Consider the following 22612-nt stretch of genomic DNA (forward strand, 5'->3'; position numbering starts at 1 on the left):
GGTATCAGCACAACCTAGGGAGCACCACATTCATTCTGGAAATGGAGTGGCTGGAGAGAGCAATATCTCAGGTCTGGTTTCGTAGCTCCTTTCTACGTGCCTCAGTTTACCCTCTGCCCAAGGAGGCGAGGTAAGGAGATCTCCAGGATTGGGTTACGTAATCCCTTTCCACTTGACCTCCTGCCTCTACTAATTTTCATCAGGAACTAAAGTTCTCTTTTTTCCTAGACGTTCTCACGGACCAACTCCGCGCCATCTAGGCCTGCAACAGCACGCCCTTTCCAATTACATTCCCTACGCGGCCACTGAAGCACAATATCTAGCCGTGCTGTCATCCCGCCCGTGCGCCTCCTTTCTCGGTTCCACTCAGCCTGGGAAACGGAAGATCAATGCGCCAGGCGGCTGCAAAGTCGGTTTCCTATTGGCCAGAGCCGCAAAAGCTGCGCCCGCCCGTCCCGCCTCTCCCAACCACCTAGGCGGGGCCTCCCCTCTGACCCAGGGCAGCCTTCGGCCCCGCGGCTCCGGGCTCTCCAGGAAGTCTTAAAGGGGCCCCGACCTGATCCGGACACCGAGAAAATTGCTCTCTCCGGACTTGCCTGGGGAGGAGTCCCAGGCACGGTTGGGGATAAGGACCGCGTAACTGAAGGCGGGCCCCCAGTCTGTCGCGCTCTGTGAACCTGCCGAAGGTCCCTCCCACTAGTTTTGGGCGCAGTTTCTCGATTCACCATTAGGGGGAGGGGCCCCCAGGCCTTTTGACAGCGAATAATAATAATAGCTAACGTTGATTCATTGCGTTGCACAAGCCTGGTCTTTTACTCACCTCTCGCGTCGTCTTCTCTAAAACCCTAAAACGTAGGTGGGACTGGCTTTCGCACTTCACGGATGAGGAAATAGGAGGTTAAGCCGCTCACCCCAGTTCATATGCCCAGGAAGGGGCAAAGCAGAGATTTCACTAGACCTGGGATTCTTACCCATCGTTGATCTATGACCTGGAAGGGATTAATTTTCCCTTAACCGTAACACTTCACTCTAGAGTCCGCAGGATGGGGTAGCTTATTACCATCGTCCTTTATCCAAAGGTACAGCCGATAGGGCAATATGGTTCCCTGGCAATATGCCCAGATAGGTGTGCCCTAACAGGTGTGTTCCAGACAAAGCCTCTTATAGAGGGTCTCCTCATAGACGTTTTCATTCACAGATGGCCCTCGCAGGTGCCCTACAGCACAGGGGGATACAGGTATTTTCGCACGGAAATGTCCCAAACAAACGGTTTCTCACAGGTGCATCCTTGACAGGTGGACCTCAGCACACACGAGCCCCCCTCAGATGTGCTTCTATGTTAGTGTGCCCCACGCAGGCGTGCTCAGGTCTCCCTCTCACGTGAGCTCAATTCTATGCAGCTGTCCCTCCTGCAAGGTTGTTTCCTCCACCTCATAGGTATGTGTCTCAACGGGGATTCCTCCACCCAGGAATGCGTTACACAGCCTCCCCACCACAGGTGTATTCCATTTAAATATCAATCCATATGGGGCTTTTTCATATAACTGGGTCCCCTACAGGCGCACTTCAATGCAGGTGTGTCTTGTACAGGTGTTTCTAATGTCTTTCCACACGGCAATTCCTCCTGCAAGTCTTGTTCATTTCATAAGTGAGTCATGCAGATGCATTCCCAAAACAGATGTGCCCCGCGCCACAGTGCCTCAGCCAGGTGGTTAACATGCAGGTGTGTTCTCTACAGCTGTTTTTCCCCCAGGCAGGCTTCCATTCAGCTATACTCCAAATAGATGTGTTTCAGGGCAGATGTGTCCCATCGGCGTTCTTACACTTCCGTGCAGATGTCTTCTTTACACGTTAGCTCTCATGCAGGTGTGTGCCACATAGGTGCGTTTTCCTTAGAGGCTCCCCATCCCGGTCTGCCCAAGACAGGAGTGCTTCACACACCGATGTTTCCATGCCCTGTGTGTTTCCACACCTGGACAATTCTACAGGTGTACCTGCAGTGCAGGTGAGAGGCCCCTTTTACACCTGCGCGCTTACACTTCTTTTTATGCCTTCGGATTGTAGGATTGGGTTCCCGTTACAGGTGCGTCCGCGGCGCGGCCCCGCCCCCTCTAGGCCCCTCCCTCTCATCTAGGCTCAGGTGCAGAAGCCGGAAGTGCGCTGCCCTCCCAGGTGAGTGACTAAACTTTCCGGGTCACGTGAGCGGGCGGAGCTGGAACAGTGCGACCCAGCCACTGACCGACGTACCGAGGGTTCGAGCGAAGGACCGGCATCCAGACTCAGAGCGAGGTCGAAGACGCCCAGATCAGGTAAGGAGGCAGGTCGTGCGGCTGGGCCTGCCGCCCCCTCCCCCCTTCCCTCCTCTTCCTCTTTCCCTAGCCCAGGAACGCGCCGCCCAGAGTTAATCTTTAATCTCTGACCTCTGGCGGTGGGGCGGGGCGGGACTCGCGGGTGGCCGGCAAGGGTCGCCCCTCCCAGGGGCCAGTGCCTGGATCCGGCCCCCTCCCCCACGCCCTGGCCTTTCTCCTTCACCTCCCAGGTGCGGGGTCGAAGGTACCCCCGGCCGGAGATGCGGTAGGAGCGGCCCCTGCGACAAGCCCCTTCCCTGTGCCACCAGCCTGTCACCCGGCCCATGGCGAGCCGGAGCCTGGAGCCGCTCCTGGCGCTCGGCCTGCCACTGCTGCTGGCCCGCTGGGGCCGGGTCGGGGGGCAAGGTAGGTACCGGTCCGGGGCGCTGGGGGTCTGGGCTATGAAGAGCTATGTCCCTGCAACACTGAGAGGTCAAGAACCCAGAAGCGGGCATGTGATGCCTTGGGAGACGGAGTCGATAGAGTCAGAGCTGGAGGGTTAGAATTTCTGTGTCCTTCCTTGGAAGGTTGGAGTTGGTCTAGGAGAATTCCTGAGTTGGGTGGAATTGTGAGCTGCTGGGAGAGGAGGCCTGGGGGCCGGAGTCTCAGTAAGGTTGAGAACTCTGGGAAATACGAATCAGGAGGAAGCCTGCCTGGGGCTTTAGGCCCAGGTTGAGCAGACTGGCCTACAGTGTGGACCCTGCCTTTCTGCCCTCTATTCTAGTTTCGGGTGCCTGGGGGGAGGTGTGTGAGTCAGACACTCCGGGGAAATACAGGATCCGCCCAGCTCCTTAAGGGCTGAGGGAGGGCCGGGGAGGTGGGTGGTAGGGGGGAAGGGTTGGGTTTCCGGACACTATCCATTATAATAGCCCCCAACTCAGTGCAAACTGCAAACTGCTGTTGGTTGATTACTCGCTGCTGGGCTACCAGGGGTGGGGGTCCCCAGAAAAGCAAAATCAATGAGGCCATCCCCTTCATGGAGGGTACCCACAGAATGAAAGTCTCAGAAGGGCAGAGTTCTAGTGAGGGGAAATGCCCAAGGATGATGAAGATGTTTCTAGATGGGGGTTCATTTATCTTCTCTGGAGCTTCCCAGATGGCTCAGCAGGTAAAGAATCCACCTGCCATGGAGGAGCTGGGTTCGCTAGTATTCTTGCCTAAAAAATCCGGTGGACAGAGGAGCCTGGCAGGCTATACAGTCCATGGGGTCGCAAAGAGTTGAACATGACTGAGCAACTTGGCCTTGTCTTCTCTACCACTCCCCAGCACCTTCTACGACCTCTACAAGTGTGAACACCACCACTACACCCTCTGGCCCCAGCCCTGGTTCCAATGGAGCCCTGGTGAGTTGAGTGGAGAGGGTGGTGTATAGGGGAGGAGGGCAGAAGGGATTTTATCGAAGAGTCCCTCAGGTAGCAGATGGGAGGGCCTACACTTTCAGGGGTGACTGTTGGGTTTGGTGGGGGGAGGCATTGGAGAACGCTATGGGAGAGATCAGAAGGCCAACTTGGCAAATGGGGAGACCAAGAATGCCTGGAAGGGAGTGAGCAAGAATACCCAGCCTGGCAAGGTCAGGAGCCCCCTGTGCCTCTCAGGAAGGGGGAAGGGGGAGCTAGAAGCTTAGGTGTGGCAGCACTTGGAAGGAGGACCCCAGACACAGCAGGTGGAAGAGCCCAGGAGCCCAGGTGTGATAGAAGGGGATCAGGAACCCTGGGGGAAGGAACCCAGTCACCCAAGGCAGCAGGTGTTAGGGAGAGCGGATTACCATCCCCAGAGGCTTCTCCGGGTTGGGGGGGTGGACAGGATGTCCAGATTCAGGGGTAACTCACACCCATCCCCCCTCCCACGCAGTCACAGGAGGCCATCACCGCCATCATCGTGGTTTTCTCTCTCCTGGCTGCCCTGCTCCTGGCTGTGGGTCTGGCCCTGCTGGTGCGGAAGCTACGGGAGAAGAGGCAAACAGAGGGCACCTACCGGCCCAGCAGTGAGGAGCAGGTGGGTGCCCGAGCTCCACCGCCCCCCAACCTCAAGCTACCGCCTGAGGAACGGCTCATCTGAAGGCTGGGGCTGGCCACAGCCACCACCACTGCTCAGGACTGCCCGGCACTTGCTCTCTCCCAGCCACTGAGATACCAGCCTCTGATGGTTCCGGAGGACTTGGGGGGCCGCGGGGCACCTGCCGGGCGGGCTCTGCGAAGCATGCCGCCTCTGCTTGACTCTGCCTGCAGTTGGGGTGCCAGGGCTGGGGACCCACCTCCTCGCTTGCTGCACCATCGGTTATCTGTCCCGCTGCCGCACAGGCCCGACACTCCCCCCCTCTCCTTTCCTTTCAGTTCTCCCACGCAGCTGAGGCCCGGGCTCCCCAGGACTCCAAGGAGACGGTGCGGGGCTGCCTGCCCATCTAGGTCCCCTTGCTCTACCCATTACCCTTCCTGGTTGTGTGACCTTGGGGGAAGGCAGAGCCCTCTGGGCAATCAAACCCATCCAGTGCTTAACAATAGAAGGGAATAAGGTGCTTCTAAGACTGTGCCCTTGAGGGCAGGGGACACTGAGGCTACTCACTTTACACATATATCTATATAGTGGGTGGTGAGATATTATAAGATCTTCCTGTGGGCTGGTAGGAGTAGGAATTAGCCTAGATGAAGGAGACTCCTACAGGGCACATAGGCTGTTGGGTGAGGAATTCTAAGTTCTCGAGGGCCCTAGGGGCTGGGAGGGCTTCCTGGAAGGGAGGGGCTTTTAGCTGGACCTCAGAGCCAGCCTGAGGTTGCCTCAGGAGGGGAGGTGGTGAGTGGTGTGGGTTCCTGAGCACAAGAGGGCTCCCAGATAAACTCAACAGGAAAATCCAGCTTTGGGCTCTTGAGGCTTTATTAACAAGGGGCCAGAGTCTCTCCCAGATCCTTGGTCCTTAACCTTCAAAACACTTTTTAAGCTCAGCGACTCTGGGCCCGCTCCTGGCCTGGGGCTCCTGCCAGTTGCTTGCAGGTGCAGCTGAGGACCTGGGGGCTTCTGGCTCCTCGAGGGGCTGGAGGTGAACTGCGGGCAGGCCCTCTGAAGGCAGGGCTCCGGGGTTCTCTGAGGAACCCAGATCCAAGAAAGAATCAAGGGCTTGGGATGTCCAGGTAACACCCAAGTTGGGCTCAGGTCGGGGGCTTTCTGGAGGGCTGGGCTGGCTGGGTGCTGCCAAGAGCTGGGAGCAGGGCTCCTCCTGGGCTGTGGGATCTTCAGTTGCTTCATGGGGAGGGGAGAAGCGGAGAGGCTGGGGCTCGGTGGGAGAGGATCCAGGGTCCCCTTTGCTGCTGGGGTCTGCAGAAGCTGTCAAAGACTGGGATGGAGACTCAATTTCTGGGCTGGCCTCTGAAGGCAGTTGGCAAGTGGGGTGCTTCCCAGAGCTTGTGGCATCCGAAGGCTGAGGGGTGTGCAGAGGCAGCAGGGACAGGGGCTGGGGCTCTGGAGGTTTGTCGTCATCTGCTTGCCAACTCGATCTTCCGGGTATGTCAGGCTGGGTGGGGGTGGGAGATGGCAGATTGCTGGCCTTTGGATGAAGCAGGCGCTGGCAGGTTGGATGGACAAATGGGGAGGGACTAGGGGGCCGGGGAGTGGGGCTCTCACCAGGCTGAGGCAGCTGTCCAAGTCCTCTCTGTGGCAGCAGTCTAAACTCTGGCTGGGCCGAAGGCTACCTGTCCGCGTGGCTCTTGTGCTCAGGCTATCCAATATCTCACTTAGCAAATCCAGTTCTTCTCCAGACCCCAGGAAGCTGCCGTCCAGCGCTTCCTCTGCCCACGGGTCCTGAGCATCCTCTGGGCTCAGGGAGGGTGTCCTGGGTGATGATGGGCAGCCTCAGGTTTCTGCCCCAGACCAGCTGCCCTAAGTGTCTGGAGTCTGGGGACCCACTTCCAACACTACCCTCCCTCCAGTCCCCTGCCTTGGAGTCTTACCTCTCTTCCAGGGACTCAGAGGGCTTCTCTTCCAGCCTGAGTCTCCTGCTGGGGCGACTCCTAGGGCGAAGGGGCCGGTTCTGCAAAGGACACATTTGGGGGCTGGGGGCAGGGCCTCAGGAGCTACAGAATCAGGGGGCTCTGTGAATGGGGGATGGTGTGGGCACCCCATTTGGGGGTAGTTGATGTCTGGTTGGAGGCAGAGAAGGAGAGAAGGACTTGGTGATAATTCCAGGTGTGTGCATTGGCACTAAGTGGAAGGGGGCTTACCTGCCCAAAGTGCTGGGTGATAGGCAGGCGCTGCTGCAGACGATCTGAGCGGCTGGTGAGGGAAGGGGCCCTCAAGGAGCCCCCCCTCTGCAGGCCAGAGTCCCCTTCCTAGGAAGAGGGTGGGTAAGCCAGGAACTGCTTCCCCCCACTGTCCCCTGGCATTGGCCACTGACTTTACCTTGTACATGAGAAGACTCTGCACACCCTTCAAGCCGCTCTTTGCCTATGGAGGAACCGAAAGTGATTTGACAAGGGTATTTGAGAACCAGGCCCTCAACCCCCGAGGACAGATTCATCTTGCCATCTGCTCATGGGTGACTCAAAATACATTCAGAATCCCCCTGTACTAAGGAGCTAAGGAGTCAATACAAACATGCCTCTTTGACTAATATAAAAGGAATATTCCTCGAGGAGATAACCCCCAAATGAAACAGGGAGTGGCAACGCTGGAATGCTGTAAAAAATCAGTGTTCAAAAGCAGAGCAAAGAATAAAAATTCAACAGACGGTTCCGAGCTGCAGGAGCCGGTCCCAGGAAACTTTTGGATTTGGGAGAAAAACGAAACACTAAGCATGCAAGCAGGAATGTTAGTGTCTCAGAAGGAATACCCCGAGACGTTTGCCAAAGAATCCTGGTGATCATTTTTAAATAGGAAAGACGTGATCTGACAAACGGGAAAGAACACAGTCAATGGAACATAAAAGTAGGAAACATTGCAACTGGTTTAACTGCTGGTTCAGTTTGATAAACTGTCCTCTAAACAGAAGGTTAAAACATCCTCTGGCTTGGTCACCCTGGTAACTGGTCTGTCCACCCCAGCCTCACCGAGCGGTACATGTTCCTGACAGCTGGTTGGGTCTTGGCCTTGACGGAGTGCAGAAGGGCACCACCACCTTTCTGTGGAGAGAAAGCCAAGGCAGAGAGGCATAGGCATATCCCAGACCCCACCTGCCCAACTGGGTTGTGTGTCGCTGGAAAAACCCTTCTCCCTCTCTGAATTTTCTTTTTTTAAATTAAAAAACTGAGTTATAATTTACATACCATACAAGTCACTTGCCTTACTTGCACAACTCAATGACTTTTGGTAGGTTTACAGTAGTTGCATAACTCACCATAGGCATAGAGGTTTTTTGTTGTGTGTTTTTTTTGTGTGTGTGTGGTATGTGGGATTTTAGTTCTCTGACCAGGGATCAAACTCCCCTGCCCTCTGCATTGGAAGCGCAGAGTCCTAACTGCTGGACTGCCAGGAAAGTCCCTCTCCCTGAGTCTTGATTTTTTTTTCACCTCTTTCTATACGTGGGCATATTGAGGATGGCTATGGGTTTAATTTAATCCTGCGATAAACACTAAAAGTGGTATTACTACCTTCAGGTTGTCTGCCCAAAGCTGGTAGGATCGGAGTGTCCCTGCAGAGAAGAGAACAGAGAGCATTGCATTTTCAGGGTGGGTGGGCTTAGGTGGGGGTGCTGGTGAGGTGGGGCCTCTGAGGCCAGGTGCAGAGCTTACCTGAGGAGGCCCCACTACAAGTGATCTCCTGCTCAAAGAGGTCTGAGAAGCCTTCACCCATGTTTAGCTTCTCCAGTCGGCCTTCGATGAACTGGGCGTGTGGGAGAAACAGGAAATCAGGGTGCCCCAAACATTAGAATGCGAGGTCTAGGGATCTACTCCCAACAAGACATAGAAGACATCCTTGGCCCCACCCTTCCCCAACATGAGGCCCCAGGAGTCTGGAGCCCAACTCAGCAAGTCAGAGGTCCGCCCCTCTCCACCCCAAGTCAGGATCTGTCTTCAGGGACCAGACTCTCGCTCACAGGGTCGGAGAAGTAAGACTGCCACTCCACACATGCCTGCCTCCTCTCAATGACCCTGGGAAGAGGTCGACTCCACCTCCAGGGACCCTAGAAGCCAGTTCACCCTGAAGGACACTGAAGTTCATCCAACTTTCTTCCCAGAACCCAAAAGTCCGGTTCCCCCTCCCCTTCCCCCCATCCCTGGGGTCCAAAAGGCCGGCCTGCCTCCCCTCCCCGCAAAGGGAGTCTGACATGAACCTCCATCCTCGATCCAGGAGGCCCCCGCGCTAGGACTCAATAATTTGGTTCCAGCCCAATCTCCTCAGGGACCTAGAAGTAAAGCTTATCCCTAGGAACTCAGGTCAGGGGCTTCCATTTTCAGAGACCCAAGAATTCATGTCTCTCCCACCCCGGAGACCCTGGAGTGGGGGATCCGGCAGGGCCAACTCTCGCCCCGCCCAGTGAACCCAGGCGTCCATCCCTCCAGCCCCGGCTCCGCCCTCTGGGGTGCGCGCATCAGCGCCCCTAACCCCGCCCCTTCGGCCTCAGCCCCGCCCCCAAGGCTCTGGCCCACCTGTTTGAACAGCTGCAGGTGCACAGCCCGCCGGTGGAAGGCCTGCAGCGGCGCCCCGGGTTTCTGGGCCAAGAAGGCTTCTTCACTGAAGGTGACAGGCTGGCCCTGGAAGAAGGACTCGAATTCTAAGTTCCTCGCGGCTCTCTTGGATCCCTTATTCTGCCTTCCTTATTCTACTGTCCATCTGTGTAGCGAACATTGATGGAGTGCCTCTGTGTGCTTGAACTCCAGCAGGACTTCATGGGCAGCAGGGAGGACCTGGGCTTTTACCCGGAGCGGGGTGGCAGATGGGACCTGACTCATACTCCTAAGTGACCTCTGGCGGTTGCGAGGAGGTCAGACTATGGAGCGCGGGGGTGAGAATCCGGAGAGGGAACTTAGAGTGACTCGATGAGAGCGCTGATTCAGGCAACAAACAAACAAGGGAGGCCAGAATGGAGCGGAGACAGAGGAGGAGGAGAACTGGACAGTTTCCGGCAGAGCTGACTAGAACATCAGATTCTCAAATGATCGAATTCTCCGACAACCTTTTTATAGAACAGTTGTGAGAAACTGGGGGTAGGGGTGGGGAGGGTGTCAGGGTTGAAAGTCAGCAGATCAAAGCCCTGGCTTCAACACCCACCTGCTGTGGGTTTTCTCCAAGTCTTGGTTTTTTCATATGTAAACTGGGACCATAATAGTATCCCTCTCATTGTATTGTTATGAGCACTGAGATAATAACAGGAACTGTAAACCTAGCGTTTATCTATTGCAATGTGCCAAGCACTGTCCGAGCATTTCAGACACATATGACCTTTTTGGGTGGGTACTGTTGTGGTCCCATTTTACAGATGAGCAAACAGAAGCGCTAGAGAAGGAAATGGCAACCCACTCCAGTATTCTTGCCTGGAGAATCCCATGGACAGAGGAGCCTGGAGGGCTATTGTCCATGGGGTTGCAAAGAGTCGGACACGACTGAAGCGACTTAGCACGCAAACGGAAGCTCAAAGTAAGTACTCCATTACAAACTGGGTATTATTATTCCGAATCCTGCTGGCACCCGCGGGGCTGCTCCCTTCTCGTTCCTGCTGCTTACCGGGCTGCAGACGAGCGCATCGCGGTACCCTCCGAAGAGCAGGGCCTGAGCTTTGAGGAAGAGACGGGACACCCCTTCCCCAGGGGCCAGCGCGACCTTCCTTAGCCGCAGCCTCAGTAGAGACACCTGGGGGACAAGCGGGCAGCGCTGAGCGGACCGGCGCTGAGCCTCGCCTACCGGATGAGGCAGGAGGCTGGGGAGCGGGCGACACTGACCACGTCTGGGGGCAGCGCCTGCACGTCGTCGAAGGGTGTCTCCAAGGTATTGGAGTCCACGTTCATCATCACGACGTCCTCCAGGGCTTTCTCCCGCACTCTCTGCATTGGGGAGTCGGAGGGGGTGGCCGCTCAGGGCCCGAGTATCTCGGGTGGGGAAGGGTACACACTCCGCCCGCCCGTGCCATCCAGGCCAGCTCCCGCTTACCTCAGCGAGACTGGCGTGCACTCCGATGAGGTAAGGCATAGGCGCGCTGCGGACGACCGAGGGGGCCCGGTCATGCAGGCGCCGCCCCCGGGTCCCCAGGACCCCAGGCTTCTTCCCCAAGCCCTCCCTCCCCAGGCCCCGCCCCTCACCAGCAGTAGTCCAGTAAATGCGGCGGCAGCGTGGGGATCAGCACGTGCTCCCAGCGCATGGGATACAGGAGAGCACAGGTCGCGTGGACACAGGAGGTCAGCTGGGGACGGGTGGAGGGGACCTTGGAGTCAGAGCCTGGACTCCCAGCTTCAAGGATTCCTCTCTGGGACGGTGGCTCCCCCGACTTCATTTCTCATGTCCTCAGTCTCCTGTCCCCCTCCACCCCCTTCCTCAGCGAATACTGGGTAAGAAGTGAAAACTCAAACACTTTCACGTGAAGGCCAATAATTCTGCAAATTACACTGCTGGGGGCTGGTGGTGCCAGGACTCGGCACGTGCTAGTCTCTTCCTCTCTAGGGGGAGAAGCCAATATTCAACTCTCCGGATCACTCTCTTTAGAGGTAGGACAGCGACCCAGCCCACCAACCCCATCCGGAAAGAGGCAGAACTAGGATTGAGCCGGACCTGGTCCCGCCTCTAGAGGTGGAGCAACGGTTAGCCTCATTGACCCCACCCCTAAAGAGGTGGAGCTAGAATTCAGTCCCTCCCTGGTCCCACCTCTAGGGGTGGAGCAAAGGTTCAGCCCCATTGACCTCACCCCTAAAGAAGTGGAGCTCGAATTCAGTCCCTTCCTAGTCCCGCCCTTAGGGGTGGGGCCAGCATGCAGCCTCCATTTCCCCCGTCCTTCCTCCTGGTGGTAGGGGCGGATGCCTGGCAAATCCCATGGGAAGAGGAGCCTGGTAGGCTGCAGTCCATGGGGTCACTAGGAGTCGGACACGACTGAGCGACTTCACTTTCCCTTTTCACTTTCATGCATTGGAGAGGGAAATGGCAACCCACTCCAGTGTTCTTGCCTGGAGAATCCCAGGGACGGGGGAGCCTGGTGGGCTGCCGTGTCTGGGTTCGCACAGAGTCAGACACGACTGAAGCGACTTAGCAGCAGCAGCAGCAGCGCTCACCCTTTGCGGGGTGGAGCTAGTCTTGTTCCGGCCCGTAGTGGGTGGAGCCTGGACTCAGCGCACCAAAGCCAGACTACACAGCATCCCCCTCGGATTTCCCCCAAGAAGGTGGAACCAGGGTTCAACGCAACCATGACCTTCAAAGGCGCAGAGCCAGGACTTTGTCCTCTGGTCTCGCCTAGTGGGGTTAGAGCTAGGAATCCGCCCCGGTTGTCCCGCCTCTAGAGGCTAAGCGAAGCCTCTGTCCCTCCCCGGCCCTGCGACCCCCGCCTCACTGTGCTCAGTTTGCTGGACGTGAGCAGGACCCTTCGCTCTGCCAGGAGGGCGGCGAACAGTCCCAGGATGTTCTCGTCGGTCACCGCCACCACCAGCTCCGTTAGGTTCCTCTGAAGAACAGAGAGAGACGCTGGACACAAGGGACCATAGGATCTCACAGCCCCCTCCTGGTTTCTGGACCTCTACCCTCCCCCAGAGCTCCCTCCCGGGGTCTCCACTCACGTTCTCAGGAATGGATGGCAGGCGGCCAGAGTCGGGAGCCACGAAGCAGGAAAGCTGGCGGGGGATTGGGGGAATGGGGGGAGGGAGAGGACCGATCAGTCAGTGGATTGTCGTCACGTGGATCCCAACCTTCCAGGGTTCCCCATCTCTGCTCACCGACGTGTTCTTCCCAGGGACAGGGGACTGCAGGCCTTGTGCACTGGCAATCCTCACTCCACTGCCCTGGGGGAGAGATGTACGGCGTACTCCTCAGGGCCTGGGTGCAGCCTCTCCTGCCACCGGTGGTCCGCCACCGCCCAGGGGTGAGGAGTACTCACCAGGTCCAGACCTACTGAGGCCTGGGTCCCAGGAAGGGGCTGCTGCAGCAGATTAAGAAGAAGTTCGTCCACCTCTGAGACCTGGGTGGGGGTGGGATATCTGAGCCACGACGTGGGTTGGGGACTCTGAGGGTCTTGACTCAAGCTGGGTGGTCTGGGAGGAGTCAAGGGGCCCAGGTCAGGCCTGGGAGGCTGAGGGCTTGGGTGGTGGGGGGTGGGGCGCGGCTGGGACTCCTGCAGAAATGACAGGGAGGGTTGGTCTCACTTGGTCTTGAGCCAGGAGGTCCCCCACTGTGTTCAGCAGCTTGTAGAATACCTCAAACCAAGGCAGGTGGCTGTGGAGAGTGGACACAGTTTCCATGGAGTGCCCCTGGGTAGAGGCCCCAACCCCCACCCCAGACCCCCATCTCCCACACCTGAGTATGCAGAGACAGCTGAGAGCACCAGCCCGCAGGCGGCAGAAACCAAACCTGCGGGTGCCGGCCAGATCCGTGAGCGCGAAGGTGAAATGCTGTACAGCGGTGCTGGGGGGCTCCCTGGGAGCAGGAAAGGCTCTCAGAGACCTGGGCATCCCACCCGTGTGAACGCCTCTCCCCTCCATGCCCTGTCAGTGCTCCTCATACTGTGTCCATCAGTCTGGGGCCCTGGGCACATAGGTCCCTAGTTGACAGGGCCCCTGGTTCTCTGAGTCCCTGGGTCCCTCTGTCCCTGATTCTCTGAGTCCCTGGATCCCTCAAGTTCCTGGTTCTCTGAGTCCCTGGATCCCAAAGCCTCTGAATCTCCAAGCCTCTGGGTCCCTCAGTCCCTGGAGCCCCTCAGTCCTTAGATCCCTAAGGCCCTGGGTCCCTGAATCTCTGAGCCCATGGTTCCCTGAGTCCCTGGGTCCCTGAGGCCCTGGGTCCCTGGACCCCTGGATCCCTGGGCCCCTGAATCCCTGGGCCTTTGGAACCCTGAGTCCCTGGGTAAATGAGTCCCTTTGTGTATAAGTCACTATTTGTCAGATTCCCTGGGTGTCTGAGTCCCTAGGCCCCTGAATCTCAGATTCCTGGGCATAGGAGCTCTGCTGTCTGAGTCTCTGGATGTTTGAGTACTGAGGGTCCATGAGAGGTCTGGATCCCTGCGTCCTCAGGTGTCTGCTTCCTTCCATACCTTTCCACATCAAAAGGGAAGCAGAATTTAGGCACCATCTGCATAGACTCCTGGGGATGGAGAGAAGCACACACTGCTTGGCCACTCAGGTTGGGCCCCACCACAGAGCTCCCGGGGGTGGTCCGTGGTCCGAGACATTGGGTCCCCTCCCCCAGGGGAACAGGCCCTGGCCCCGGGGGAAGAAAGGAGCCAGCCTGCATACCTGGTCCTGGAAGTCTGGGGGGAACTGCCGCAGGATGGGGGGATCTGCACGGAAAATGAGCCACTAAGTTCAGGGTCCCAGGCCCACCCTCATCTCCCCCTCCCCCCCGTGTCCCCCCCCCCCCCCGGAGCGATGGCCCCTGACTCACCTTCCTGCAGGGAGGCAGGGTAGGCTGCTTCGAAGAACCAATCAAACAGGGCAGGGGGACCCCCTCTGTGGGACAGAAAAGGGTTTATTGGGTCCAGGGACTTGCTTCTGTGTGTGTCTGCACACGTGCGTGATTATATGTGTGTGTGTATGTGTGTGTGTGCACGATTCTATACAGTGTCTGACTGAAAAGATCGGACTTTCCAGGTAAGACTATGTGTGTGTAGCCGAGCCAGTACAACCCCTCTTTTCTTGGATAGCCGGTCGGGTCACTGGGTATATGTGCGAGGCCCTGCACCAAGACTTCATGGGGCCCTGGTGACTGACCCCAGGTTTCCTATCCAAGGATAGAGGGCAGTGTGCCCTGATCCTCCTGGAAAGGCTGGAATCTCTGCCTTCCTCCCCTGGCCCTCTCCCCCCAGCCACCGTGCAGAGGCTTCGGGGACTGGGCTCAGAGAGAGAGAGACAGAGAGAAAGGATGGAGGGGGAGTGCAGACACACTGCCCCAGACATGGGGACCTCCTCACGCTGAGCTTCATCCTCACACTGACATAAATCCCACACAATCAATCACACACACACATGGACACACAGAGTCCCCCTTCCCCCACTGCTGACCCCGGAAGCCAGACTCCCCATCACTGAGATGTATCAAAAGGCACACACTCAGAGCAACAAACTTAATCATAGAGAGGGAGAGGGAGAGAGAGACTGGGGAAAGTCCCAGAGTGGCCTGAGTGTGCCTGAGAGCAGAGTCCATACTGTAGGCCAGCTGAGTCCTGCTCTGATTCCAGCCACCTGCCCCTGTGCCTCACAGTCCCTCCCCGGCCTGCCCCAGCCTTGCTCCCCTCAGCCCCAGCCCAGGCCTGGTCTGGGAATCTTGGTCCAGAGGATGGGAGAGGGGGCAGCTCTTACTCGGCTGTGGATCCCATGGTCCCTGAAGGCCTGGCCCAGAGGGACCCTTTCCCCAGGGGTCCTGGGGGCCTGTGCTTTCTCAGGGCTGGGCCCTGAGCCGTCTCAGCTTCCTGTGTGGCTGAGAGAGGAAGTTTAACGGGTGACGTCCCCAGAGGAAGGCTCCTGCCCCCACCCACTGTGAGAGACCCAGGCGTCTTGCCTTCTAGCCTTCCGCAGGTTGGGTGGGCAAGAGGTCTGCAGGCTGAGAGGCCAGATCCGCCCCCAGGTCTGCCAGGCTGGGCCATGTGTGGACCCCACCATTACACCCAAGCCTTCCCTTCTGTGTAGCAGCTCAGGACTCACAGTTTGCCTAAAATGCTTCCTCTTCCCTTAACTCTTTTCCCTTTGGTCCATCCGCAATGGCCATTCCTCATGGGACCGCCAGAGGGAGCCAGGATGGAGAGTGGACACAGGAGGGGCACCAGGAAGGTGGATGGACAGGACAGGACACAGGCAACACACAAGGGCCAGGAAGTGACCAGCACACACAGGCCAGAGCAGTCACAGACCACAGACAGACACAGGGAGCCAGCCAGTTGTAAAGGCAGCACATAGTCACAGACACGAAGTGACAAGTACAGAGGGACAACACATACATAAAGAAGTCCTTGTCCATCCAGATGACAGGTGCAGGGGGATAACACACAGGCTGCAGCCAGCAAACAGTTCCAGACAGAGACAACAGACACACACACAGTGACCACAGTTGTCAATACAAATGGAATATCAGAGAAACAGAGGCAGACAAGGGACCAAAATGCAGAGGGCACAGATGTAGAGCAGAAACAAAGGGACAGACACAATCAGGGCTCAACCTCAAGTCAGATTCATAGCCGGACATAGTCACACACACACGCAGATACGCAGCAGTGTTGTGTGTCACAGACACACAGTGTCAGAGACACACGCAAGCAGTGTTGCAGACTCAGAAACAGACAGACACCTGGGTGGACAGATGTCATGTTGAAAAACAGAGATCTGCAGACACACTTGAAAGCACCAAGGCAGGAGACATTTATGGTCATGCACATACATGCAAAATCCCACAGACAGGGACTTCCCTGGTGATCCAGTGGCTAAGAGTCCACCCTCCCAAATGCAGAAGGCTTGGGTTCAATCCCTGGTCAAGGAACTAGATCCCGCATACCACAGCTAAGAGTTTGCATGCCACAGTTAAGACCCAGTGCAGCCAAATGAAATGAATAAATATTTTTTTCAAAATTCCACAAAGCCAAAATGCTGCAGAGTTTTCAAGAGTCTTCGGCTCCCTGCAAGATATTGAGAATGTCTGTGTGGACAGAGGCGTGCATTTCCACAAGTCCACATGTGACCTGGTATGGCCTGGGGTATCTGGGGATGAACACGGTGTCCGTGTGCTTGTAGAATTTGTGTCTGCTCCATCAGGCTGCGTGAGAATGTGGATGACTGGGGATTTTCCTTCTGTGCCTGTCCACATGACTGTGGGTACAAGGGTATTTCCACTCTGGGTGGTGGGGGTAAGTTACTGCATAAGCGTATGAACACACACACAGATATATACATACAGACACAGCCCTCCAAGGCCTCCAGCCAAGATGCACATGGATGAGGCTGATCACATATTGGTCCCCCCTTTCTCTCCAAGGGGAGCTGGATCTAAGCCAGGGCTGGGGATCAGGGGTACAAAATACTCGGGCCATACTTCTCTGCTTCACCCTTTGAGGCCTTGCTATAGAGTGCATATTTGTGGGGCCCCTTGAATTTATATGCTGAATCTCTCTCTCTTTTTTTGATGTGAGGAGCCAGGCTTGATGGATCCTAGTTTCCTGACCAGGCATTGAACCCAGGGTCATGGCAGTGAAAGCTCAGAGTCTTGACCACTGGACAACCAGGGAACTCCCAATGCTAAATCTTAACCCTTAAGGTGATGGTATTAGGAGGTAGGGAGTGGGTCTTTGGAAAAATGATTACATCATGAGGGTGAATCCTATGAATTGGATTAGTCTCCTCTTAACCCTGAATATTCATTAGAAAGACTGAAGCTGAAAGCTCCAATACTTTGGCCACCAGATGTGAAAAGCCGACTTGCTGGAAAAGACCCTGATGCAGGGAAAGGTTGAGGGTAGGAGGAGAAGGGGGCAACAGAGGATGAGTTGGATAGCATCACTGACTCGATGGACATGAGTTTGCCCAAACTCTGGGAGATAGTGAAGGACAGAGAAGCCTGGTGCGCTGCAGTTCATGGGGTTGCAAAGAATCAGAAACAACTTAGCGGCTGAACAACACCACCACCAACAGCAAACTCATAAAGGAGATGCCAGAGAGATCCGTCACCCCTGCCATCATGTCAGGACATGGCAAGAAGACTGCCATCAGTGAACCAGGAGGCATGCTCTCATCATAACTTCCAGTTTCCAGAACTGCGAGAAAGAAATGTTTGTTATTGATAAGCCACCCAGTCCATGGTGTTCTGTTAACGGCTGGAATGAACTAAGGCATAGCCTTTGCAGAGATATTTCAAATCTTTCTTCATTTCTGGAATTCAGTTCAGTGCAATCCAATGGCAGACCCATGGGGTGGGAATGAGAGAGGAGCTCATGCCCCTTTGTGAAAGTGGGACCCCATCTGTTCTTGTTTCTGCATCTTTTTTTGGCTGCGCTGTGCAGCATGCGTTATCTTAGTTCCCCACCAGGGACTGAACCCGTGCCCTGTGCAGTGGAAGCATGGAGTTTAACCTCTGAACCACCAGAGAGTTCCCCTGAATATGCATTTGTATCATAAATGAATATGGTGCTTGTTTCAGAGATCCCACGAAGGTTTAGTGAGAGATTTCATGTGATATATTTAGTACAAAGTCAAGCCTGAATCAAGCTTTTGGTATGTTCTGTCCATGATTAGGGGAGATGGGTCGGGAAATTGATTAAGAGAATAATTTTGGAGTCAGAGATACTTGGGTTCAAGACCTGACTTAGGTCTTTAGCATCATTTAGACCTTAGGCCGGTCATTTGACCTCTCTGTATTAGTTTTGTCTGGCTATGTAATCTATCACCCTATAGTTTGTGGCTTAAAAGAACACACATTTACGGACTTCCCTGGTGGTCCAGTGGCTAAGACTTTGCACTCACAATGCAGGGGGCCTGGGTTCAATCCCTGGTCGGGGAACTAGATCCTGAATACTGCAACTAAGCATTCCCATGCCACTGCTGAAGATCCCACGTGCCACAGTGAATGTGCTACAAAGATCCTGACCTGACACAGCCAAATCAATAACAAATATTTTAAAAGCACACATTTATCTGAAAATTTCTATGGGGGCCAGGGCTCTGGACACAGCTGAGTTGGGTCCTGTACTGTGGGCTCTCTATGCTGTAATAAGGTGTCATTTGGGCTGTGGTCCCGATGCCTCAGACCAAAAAAGGATCTGCCTCCAAGCTCACGGTGGCTGTTGGTAGGAGTCAGTTTATTGTGGACGGAGCACCCCAGTTCCTTGCTTGGCTGTCGACCAGAGGTTACACTCAGGTTTTTTTTTTTTGCCATGGGGACCTTCCCAACCTGCTTCTTGCTTCCCGACAACAAGCAAGCTGAAAAGGCAATAGAGAACTCATCAAGGCAGAAATCACAGGCTTTCGTAAGCCAGTTTCAGAAGGAGCATCCCATCGCCTTTGTCATATCCTGTTGAGCAGAAGAAATTTCCGGGTCCAGCCTGTGCTCAATGGGAGGGGAGAACACAAGGGCGTGAACAGGGAGACAGGCATTATTGAGGGTCATCTTAGAAGCCACCTTCCGCCTTCCCTGTGTCTTTGTTTTCTTGCTTAATCTTTAAAATTAAAAAGAAAAATTAGGGACTTCCCTGGTGGTCCAGTGGTTAAGAATCCATTTTGCAATGCAGGGGATGAAGGTTTGATCCTTGGTCTGGAACCAAGATCCCACCTGCCTCAGAGCAACTAAGTCCCCACACCACAACTACTGAGCCTAAGAGCTACATCTAGAGAGTCTATGCACCGCAGTGAAAATCCCACGTGCCTCAAATAAGATTCAACACAACCAAATAAATATTTTAAAAATTAAAAAAAATTTTTTTTTTGGTTACCACGTCGTTAGTGGGATTTTAGTTTCCTGATCAGGGATTAAATTTCTGCCCAGGCGGTGAAGTTCAGGCCCAGGAACGGAACCTCACTCCTGCAGTAAAATCAGAGTCCCAGTGACTGGACCATCAGGGACATCCCTGTCTCCTTCCTTTGAAAGTGAGAAAACATGGGAATTCTCTGGCATTCCAGTGGTTAGAGCTCTGTGCTCTCACTGTGGAGGGCAGCAGTGCAAACCCTGGTCGGGGACCAAGATCCCACAAGCCACATGGTGCAGCCAATAAATAAAGGAATACACTTCATACATCTTTATTTTTCGCTGTGCTGGGTCTTTGTTGCTGCGGCAAGCAGGAGCTACTGTCTAGTTGCTGTAGTTGTGGCTCCTGGGATCTAGAGCACAGGCTCAGTAGTTGTGGCTTTTGGGCTTAGGTGCTCTGTGGGATGTGGGATCGTCTCGGACCAGGGATCGAACCCCTGTCTCCTGCATTGGCAAGCAGATTCTTTACCATTAAGCCACCAGGGAAGCCCCGTACATCTTTATTTAATTTTTTTTTAAAGGAGGAAAAGAATACACCTCACACTGTGTTGTGAAGTCTCATTGATTTGCTTGCTCCTTCATTCAGCAAATAATTACTGAATGTCTGAGTTGCATAAACTGGTCTACACATGTGGTGAGCAAGGCAGACAAGGTTCCTTGAAGCTTACCTTTCAGTGGGGAGGGAAGGGGGACAGACAAAAGAAACTAGAAATAGACAAGATAATTTGCGTTAGTGATAGGTGCTATCAGGGAAACACCTGATAGGAGAAAATGGAGGGAAAGCGACTAGGTATAATTTAGAGTCGCCAGGGCAAGGCTGTTCTGAGGAGGTGTCCTTTGACCTGAAACCTGTGGAGAAGGAGGAGCCAGCCATGTGCACACCTGAGGGAAGAAGGAGCAGGAACTGCTCGTGAAAAGGCGCTGAAGCTGCACTGAGCTGAGCACAGAAAGGCCACTGTAGTTTCAGCTTCAGGAGGGAGGGGGAAGGTGATGAAGTTGTCATCATCAGAGTAGAGGCCAAGGTGAGAAGACTGGGTTTCAGTCTGAGTAAGACGGGAGTTGTGGGTGGGAGGGTTATTATTTGCATACAAAGGCTGCTCTGACTGCTGTGGGAGGAGGTTGCACGCTGGGGGAGGGGGCGGGGGTGGGGGTGGGGGTGGGGGTGGGGTGGCAGGCAGCAGCAAGCCCAGGGAAGTGATGAAGGGGATTGACTGGGTGAGCAACAATGGCGGCTTAGACCAGAGTGTAGATGGGAGGAGTAAACTTGCTCAGTCGTGTCTGACTCTTTGTGACCCCGTGGAGCCTGCCAGGCTCCTCCATCCATGGGATTCTCCAGGCAAGAATACTGGAATTGGTTGGGGAGGAGAGGAGGGGTCAAATTCAGGACACATTTTGGAGACAGAGACAACTGGATTCAGCAAAAGAGCTGAAGAATGTTTTGGGTCTAGAAAACAATGAATCAAGGCTAACTTCTTTTTTTAATCTTTTACTTTTTAAAAATTTATTTTTAATTGGAAAATAATTGCTTTACAAGAGCTTCCCCAGTGGCTCAATGGTAACGAATCCACCTGCAGTGCGGGAGACTTGGGAGGTGTGGGTTTGATCCATGGGTCGGGAAGATCCGCTGGAGGAGGGCACAACAACCCACTCCAGTATTCTTGCCTGGGAAATGCTATGGACGGAGGAGCCTGGTGGGCTACAGTCCATGAGGTTGCAAAGAGTTGGACATGACTTGGTGCCTAGACAACAACAATAAGGAGTTTTTCTGTGGCCACGTTATATTTAGGATAATAAAGACAGCCAAGCTTGCTGCCTAGTTCATCTTTCTGCTCCACCATCCAGTGATGTGCTGAGCCTGCTGAGATGGGGGTGGCTGCAGGCTGGATTTCCCAGGCTGCCTTCCTCCTGGCTGTAGTGGGACCCAGGGACAGGGCTGGGGCCCCATCTGGAGCTGGTGGTCTGGTGGAAGAGCTGGGTGGGAAAAGTTGGTTGGGTTTCAGCATCCCTCGCTTTCCTTCTGTCTCTCTCCCTCGTGGTTTGCCTTCCTGTGTACCAGAAGTTGGGGGAAAAACTACATTGCCCAGAATACTCTGCAGCTCTGGCTCTGGATGCTGATTAGGTTCTACCCATGAGCAATGCTCCTGAGAGATCTGGAATGTAGAAGTGAGACAGAACAGTGTGTGTGTGTTTAATTATTTTAAAATTGTTTTAAGTTCATTTTAATTAATTTTGTTCAGTGTCCTAGTGGACCTGTCTCTGGGGCTTTGTGGGTGTTAGGTGGTGTTTTTTTAACTCAGTTATTTCCGGTGGCAGCCCTCTGATTCTCCAGTCTGCAGAGGAAGCAGCTCCCAGGGTGGTGTTCCAACCTATTCTAGGGCTACACCGAAGAGGGCCTCATAGGCAGCAATATCAGCATCACTTGGGAGCTTGTTAAAAATGCAGCTTTTCCCCTTCCCCCTGCCCCTTACTGAATCAGAGATTATAAGGTGGAACACAGGAAGCTGTGTTCATGCAAAACTTTCCTGGTGACTCTGTGCTATACTGTGCTGAGTCACTCAGTCATGTCCGACTCTATACGATCTTGTGGACTGTAGCCGGCCAGGCTCCTCTGTCCATGGAATTCCAGGTAAGAATACTGGAGTGAGTTGCCATTGCCCTCCTCCAGAGGATCTTCCGGACCCAGGCATCGAACCCACTTCTTTTATGTCTCCTGCAGGTTCTTTACCACTAGTGCCACCTGGGAAGTCCTCTGGTGACTCTGCTGCCCATCAAATTTCAGCAGCACTGGCTTACAGCTGTCTCCCTCAGCCCCTCCAGAGATGCTGTAAGCCCCTAAATCCTCACTCTAAATGACTCATACAGGTGCCAAGTGGATGCCTGGGGGCTCAGCAGGGCCCTCCTGCTGAGTATCCAATCCCTTTCTGCTTAATATGCCTAGAGTCTCCCACACTGAACACTGGCTGATAAAGTGCAATCAGAGTTCTTGACCTAAACTATCAGTTTGAATCCCAGGTCACTGCTTCATAACCAAGGGATCGTGGGCAAGAAACTGTGCTGCAAATTGTACTTTCTAAAGATGGTCATAGTTGTAGCTTCTGTTTCACATGCTCTTCTAGAATCCTGCTACTCAACCCTCAAGAGTTGGAGTCTACAACCTACCCTCTGGAATCTGGACAGGCCTTTGTGAACACTTCAATTAGAGTCCTCAGGACAGCAAGTGACCTCTAAAGCTGTTAGAAAACTGCAATGGGATGTTTGCTGTTGGAGGAACCCAGCCTGGGCAGATCATGGAGAGGTCCAGACACCCTCCTGAGCCCCCAGGAATCCACTTGGTGGCTAGGTGAGTGAGTCAGTCACCTTGAAAGGAGACCTCTCAGCCTCAAAGAAGATCCTGTAGCTGATGCCACAGGGAGCACCAATAAGCTACCTTTCCAAGCCCTGCCCAAACTGTAGATTTGGGAGCAAAATAAAAAATTGCTGTTGCTTTAAGCCCCTAAATTTTTTGGGGGGGTTAGTTTGTATGCAGCAAAAGCTAATTGATACACTGTCTAAAAGCTCAGATCTTTTTTTTTTTTTTTTTTGGCCATGCCACGCAGCTTGTGGGATTTTAGTTCCCCAGCCAGGGATTGAACCTGTGCCCTGTGCAGTGAAAGCAAGGAGTCCTAACCTCTGGATCACCCAGAGGTGATTAGGTTCATTATCTATCTGTGCTT

The 22612-nt window shown here is 54.6% G+C and overlaps 2 protein-coding genes and 2 long non-coding RNA genes across 4 annotated transcripts; 3 read left to right on the forward strand and 1 right to left on the reverse strand.

Annotated features, from left to right (window-relative positions):
- Positions 17–789, forward strand: LOC108636393. The gene is made up of 2 exons (XR_001918341.1): positions 17–130; positions 229–789. It is a non-coding gene; the product is annotated as an uncharacterized LOC108636393 (long non-coding RNA).
- CRB3 (crumbs 3, cell polarity complex component) lies at positions 2174–5199 on the forward strand. Its single transcript, XM_018050938.1, has 5 exons — positions 2174–2309; positions 2540–2714; positions 3615–3691; positions 4200–4343; positions 4682–5199. The coding sequence occupies exons 2-5, from the start codon at positions 2633–2635 to the stop codon at positions 4751–4753; spliced, it is 375 nt and encodes a 124-aa protein (XP_017906427.1). The 5' UTR covers positions 2174–2309; positions 2540–2632; the 3' UTR covers positions 4754–5199.
- Positions 5188–14863, reverse strand: DENND1C (DENN domain containing 1C). The gene is made up of 23 exons (XM_018050939.1): positions 14759–14863; positions 13845–13909; positions 13697–13740; positions 13495–13544; positions 12762–12881; positions 12611–12680; positions 12346–12426; positions 12185–12250; positions 12029–12082; positions 11806–11916; positions 10571–10671; positions 10422–10467; positions 10214–10315; positions 9999–10124; positions 8924–9028; positions 8066–8156; positions 7925–7965; positions 7385–7456; positions 6738–6782; positions 6560–6667; positions 6290–6369; positions 5964–6171; positions 5188–5853 (listed from the first exon to the last, which is right to left on the reverse strand). Exons 1-23 carry the CDS (start codon positions 14773–14775, stop codon positions 5260–5262), a joined length of 2397 nt encoding a protein of 798 aa, XP_017906428.1. The 5' UTR covers positions 14776–14863; the 3' UTR covers positions 5188–5259.
- Positions 19517–22388, forward strand: LOC108636394. Its single transcript, XR_001918342.1, has 2 exons — positions 19517–19921; positions 22016–22388. It is a non-coding gene; the product is annotated as an uncharacterized LOC108636394 (long non-coding RNA).

The sequence above is a fragment of the Capra hircus genome, chromosome 7, assembly GCF_001704415.2.
Source record: "Capra hircus breed San Clemente chromosome 7, ASM170441v1, whole genome shotgun sequence".
Taxonomy (NCBI): domain Eukaryota; kingdom Metazoa; phylum Chordata; class Mammalia; order Artiodactyla; family Bovidae; genus Capra; species Capra hircus.

Coding starts and splice junctions, on each gene's coding strand:
- CRB3 (XM_018050938.1), top strand. CDS start 2,633: ATGGCGAGCCGGAGCCTGGAGCCGCTCCTGGCGCTCGGCCTGCCACTG. Junction 2,715..3,614: donor GGGCCGGGTCGGGGGGCAAG/GTAGGTACCGGT, acceptor ACCACTCCCCAG/CACCTTCTACGACCTCTACA. Junction 3,692..4,199: donor CTGGTTCCAATGGAGCCCTG/GTGAGTTGAGTG, acceptor CCTCCCACGCAG/TCACAGGAGGCCATCACCGC.
- DENND1C (XM_018050939.1), bottom strand. Junction 12,427..12,610: donor ACCTCCTGGCTCAAGACCAA/GTGAGACCAACC, acceptor ACCCCCACCCAG/GTCTCAGAGGTGGACGAACT. Junction 7,966..8,065: donor TTGTAGTGGGGCCTCCTCAG/GTAAGCTCTGCA, acceptor TCTTCTCTGCAG/GGACACTCCGATCCTACCAG.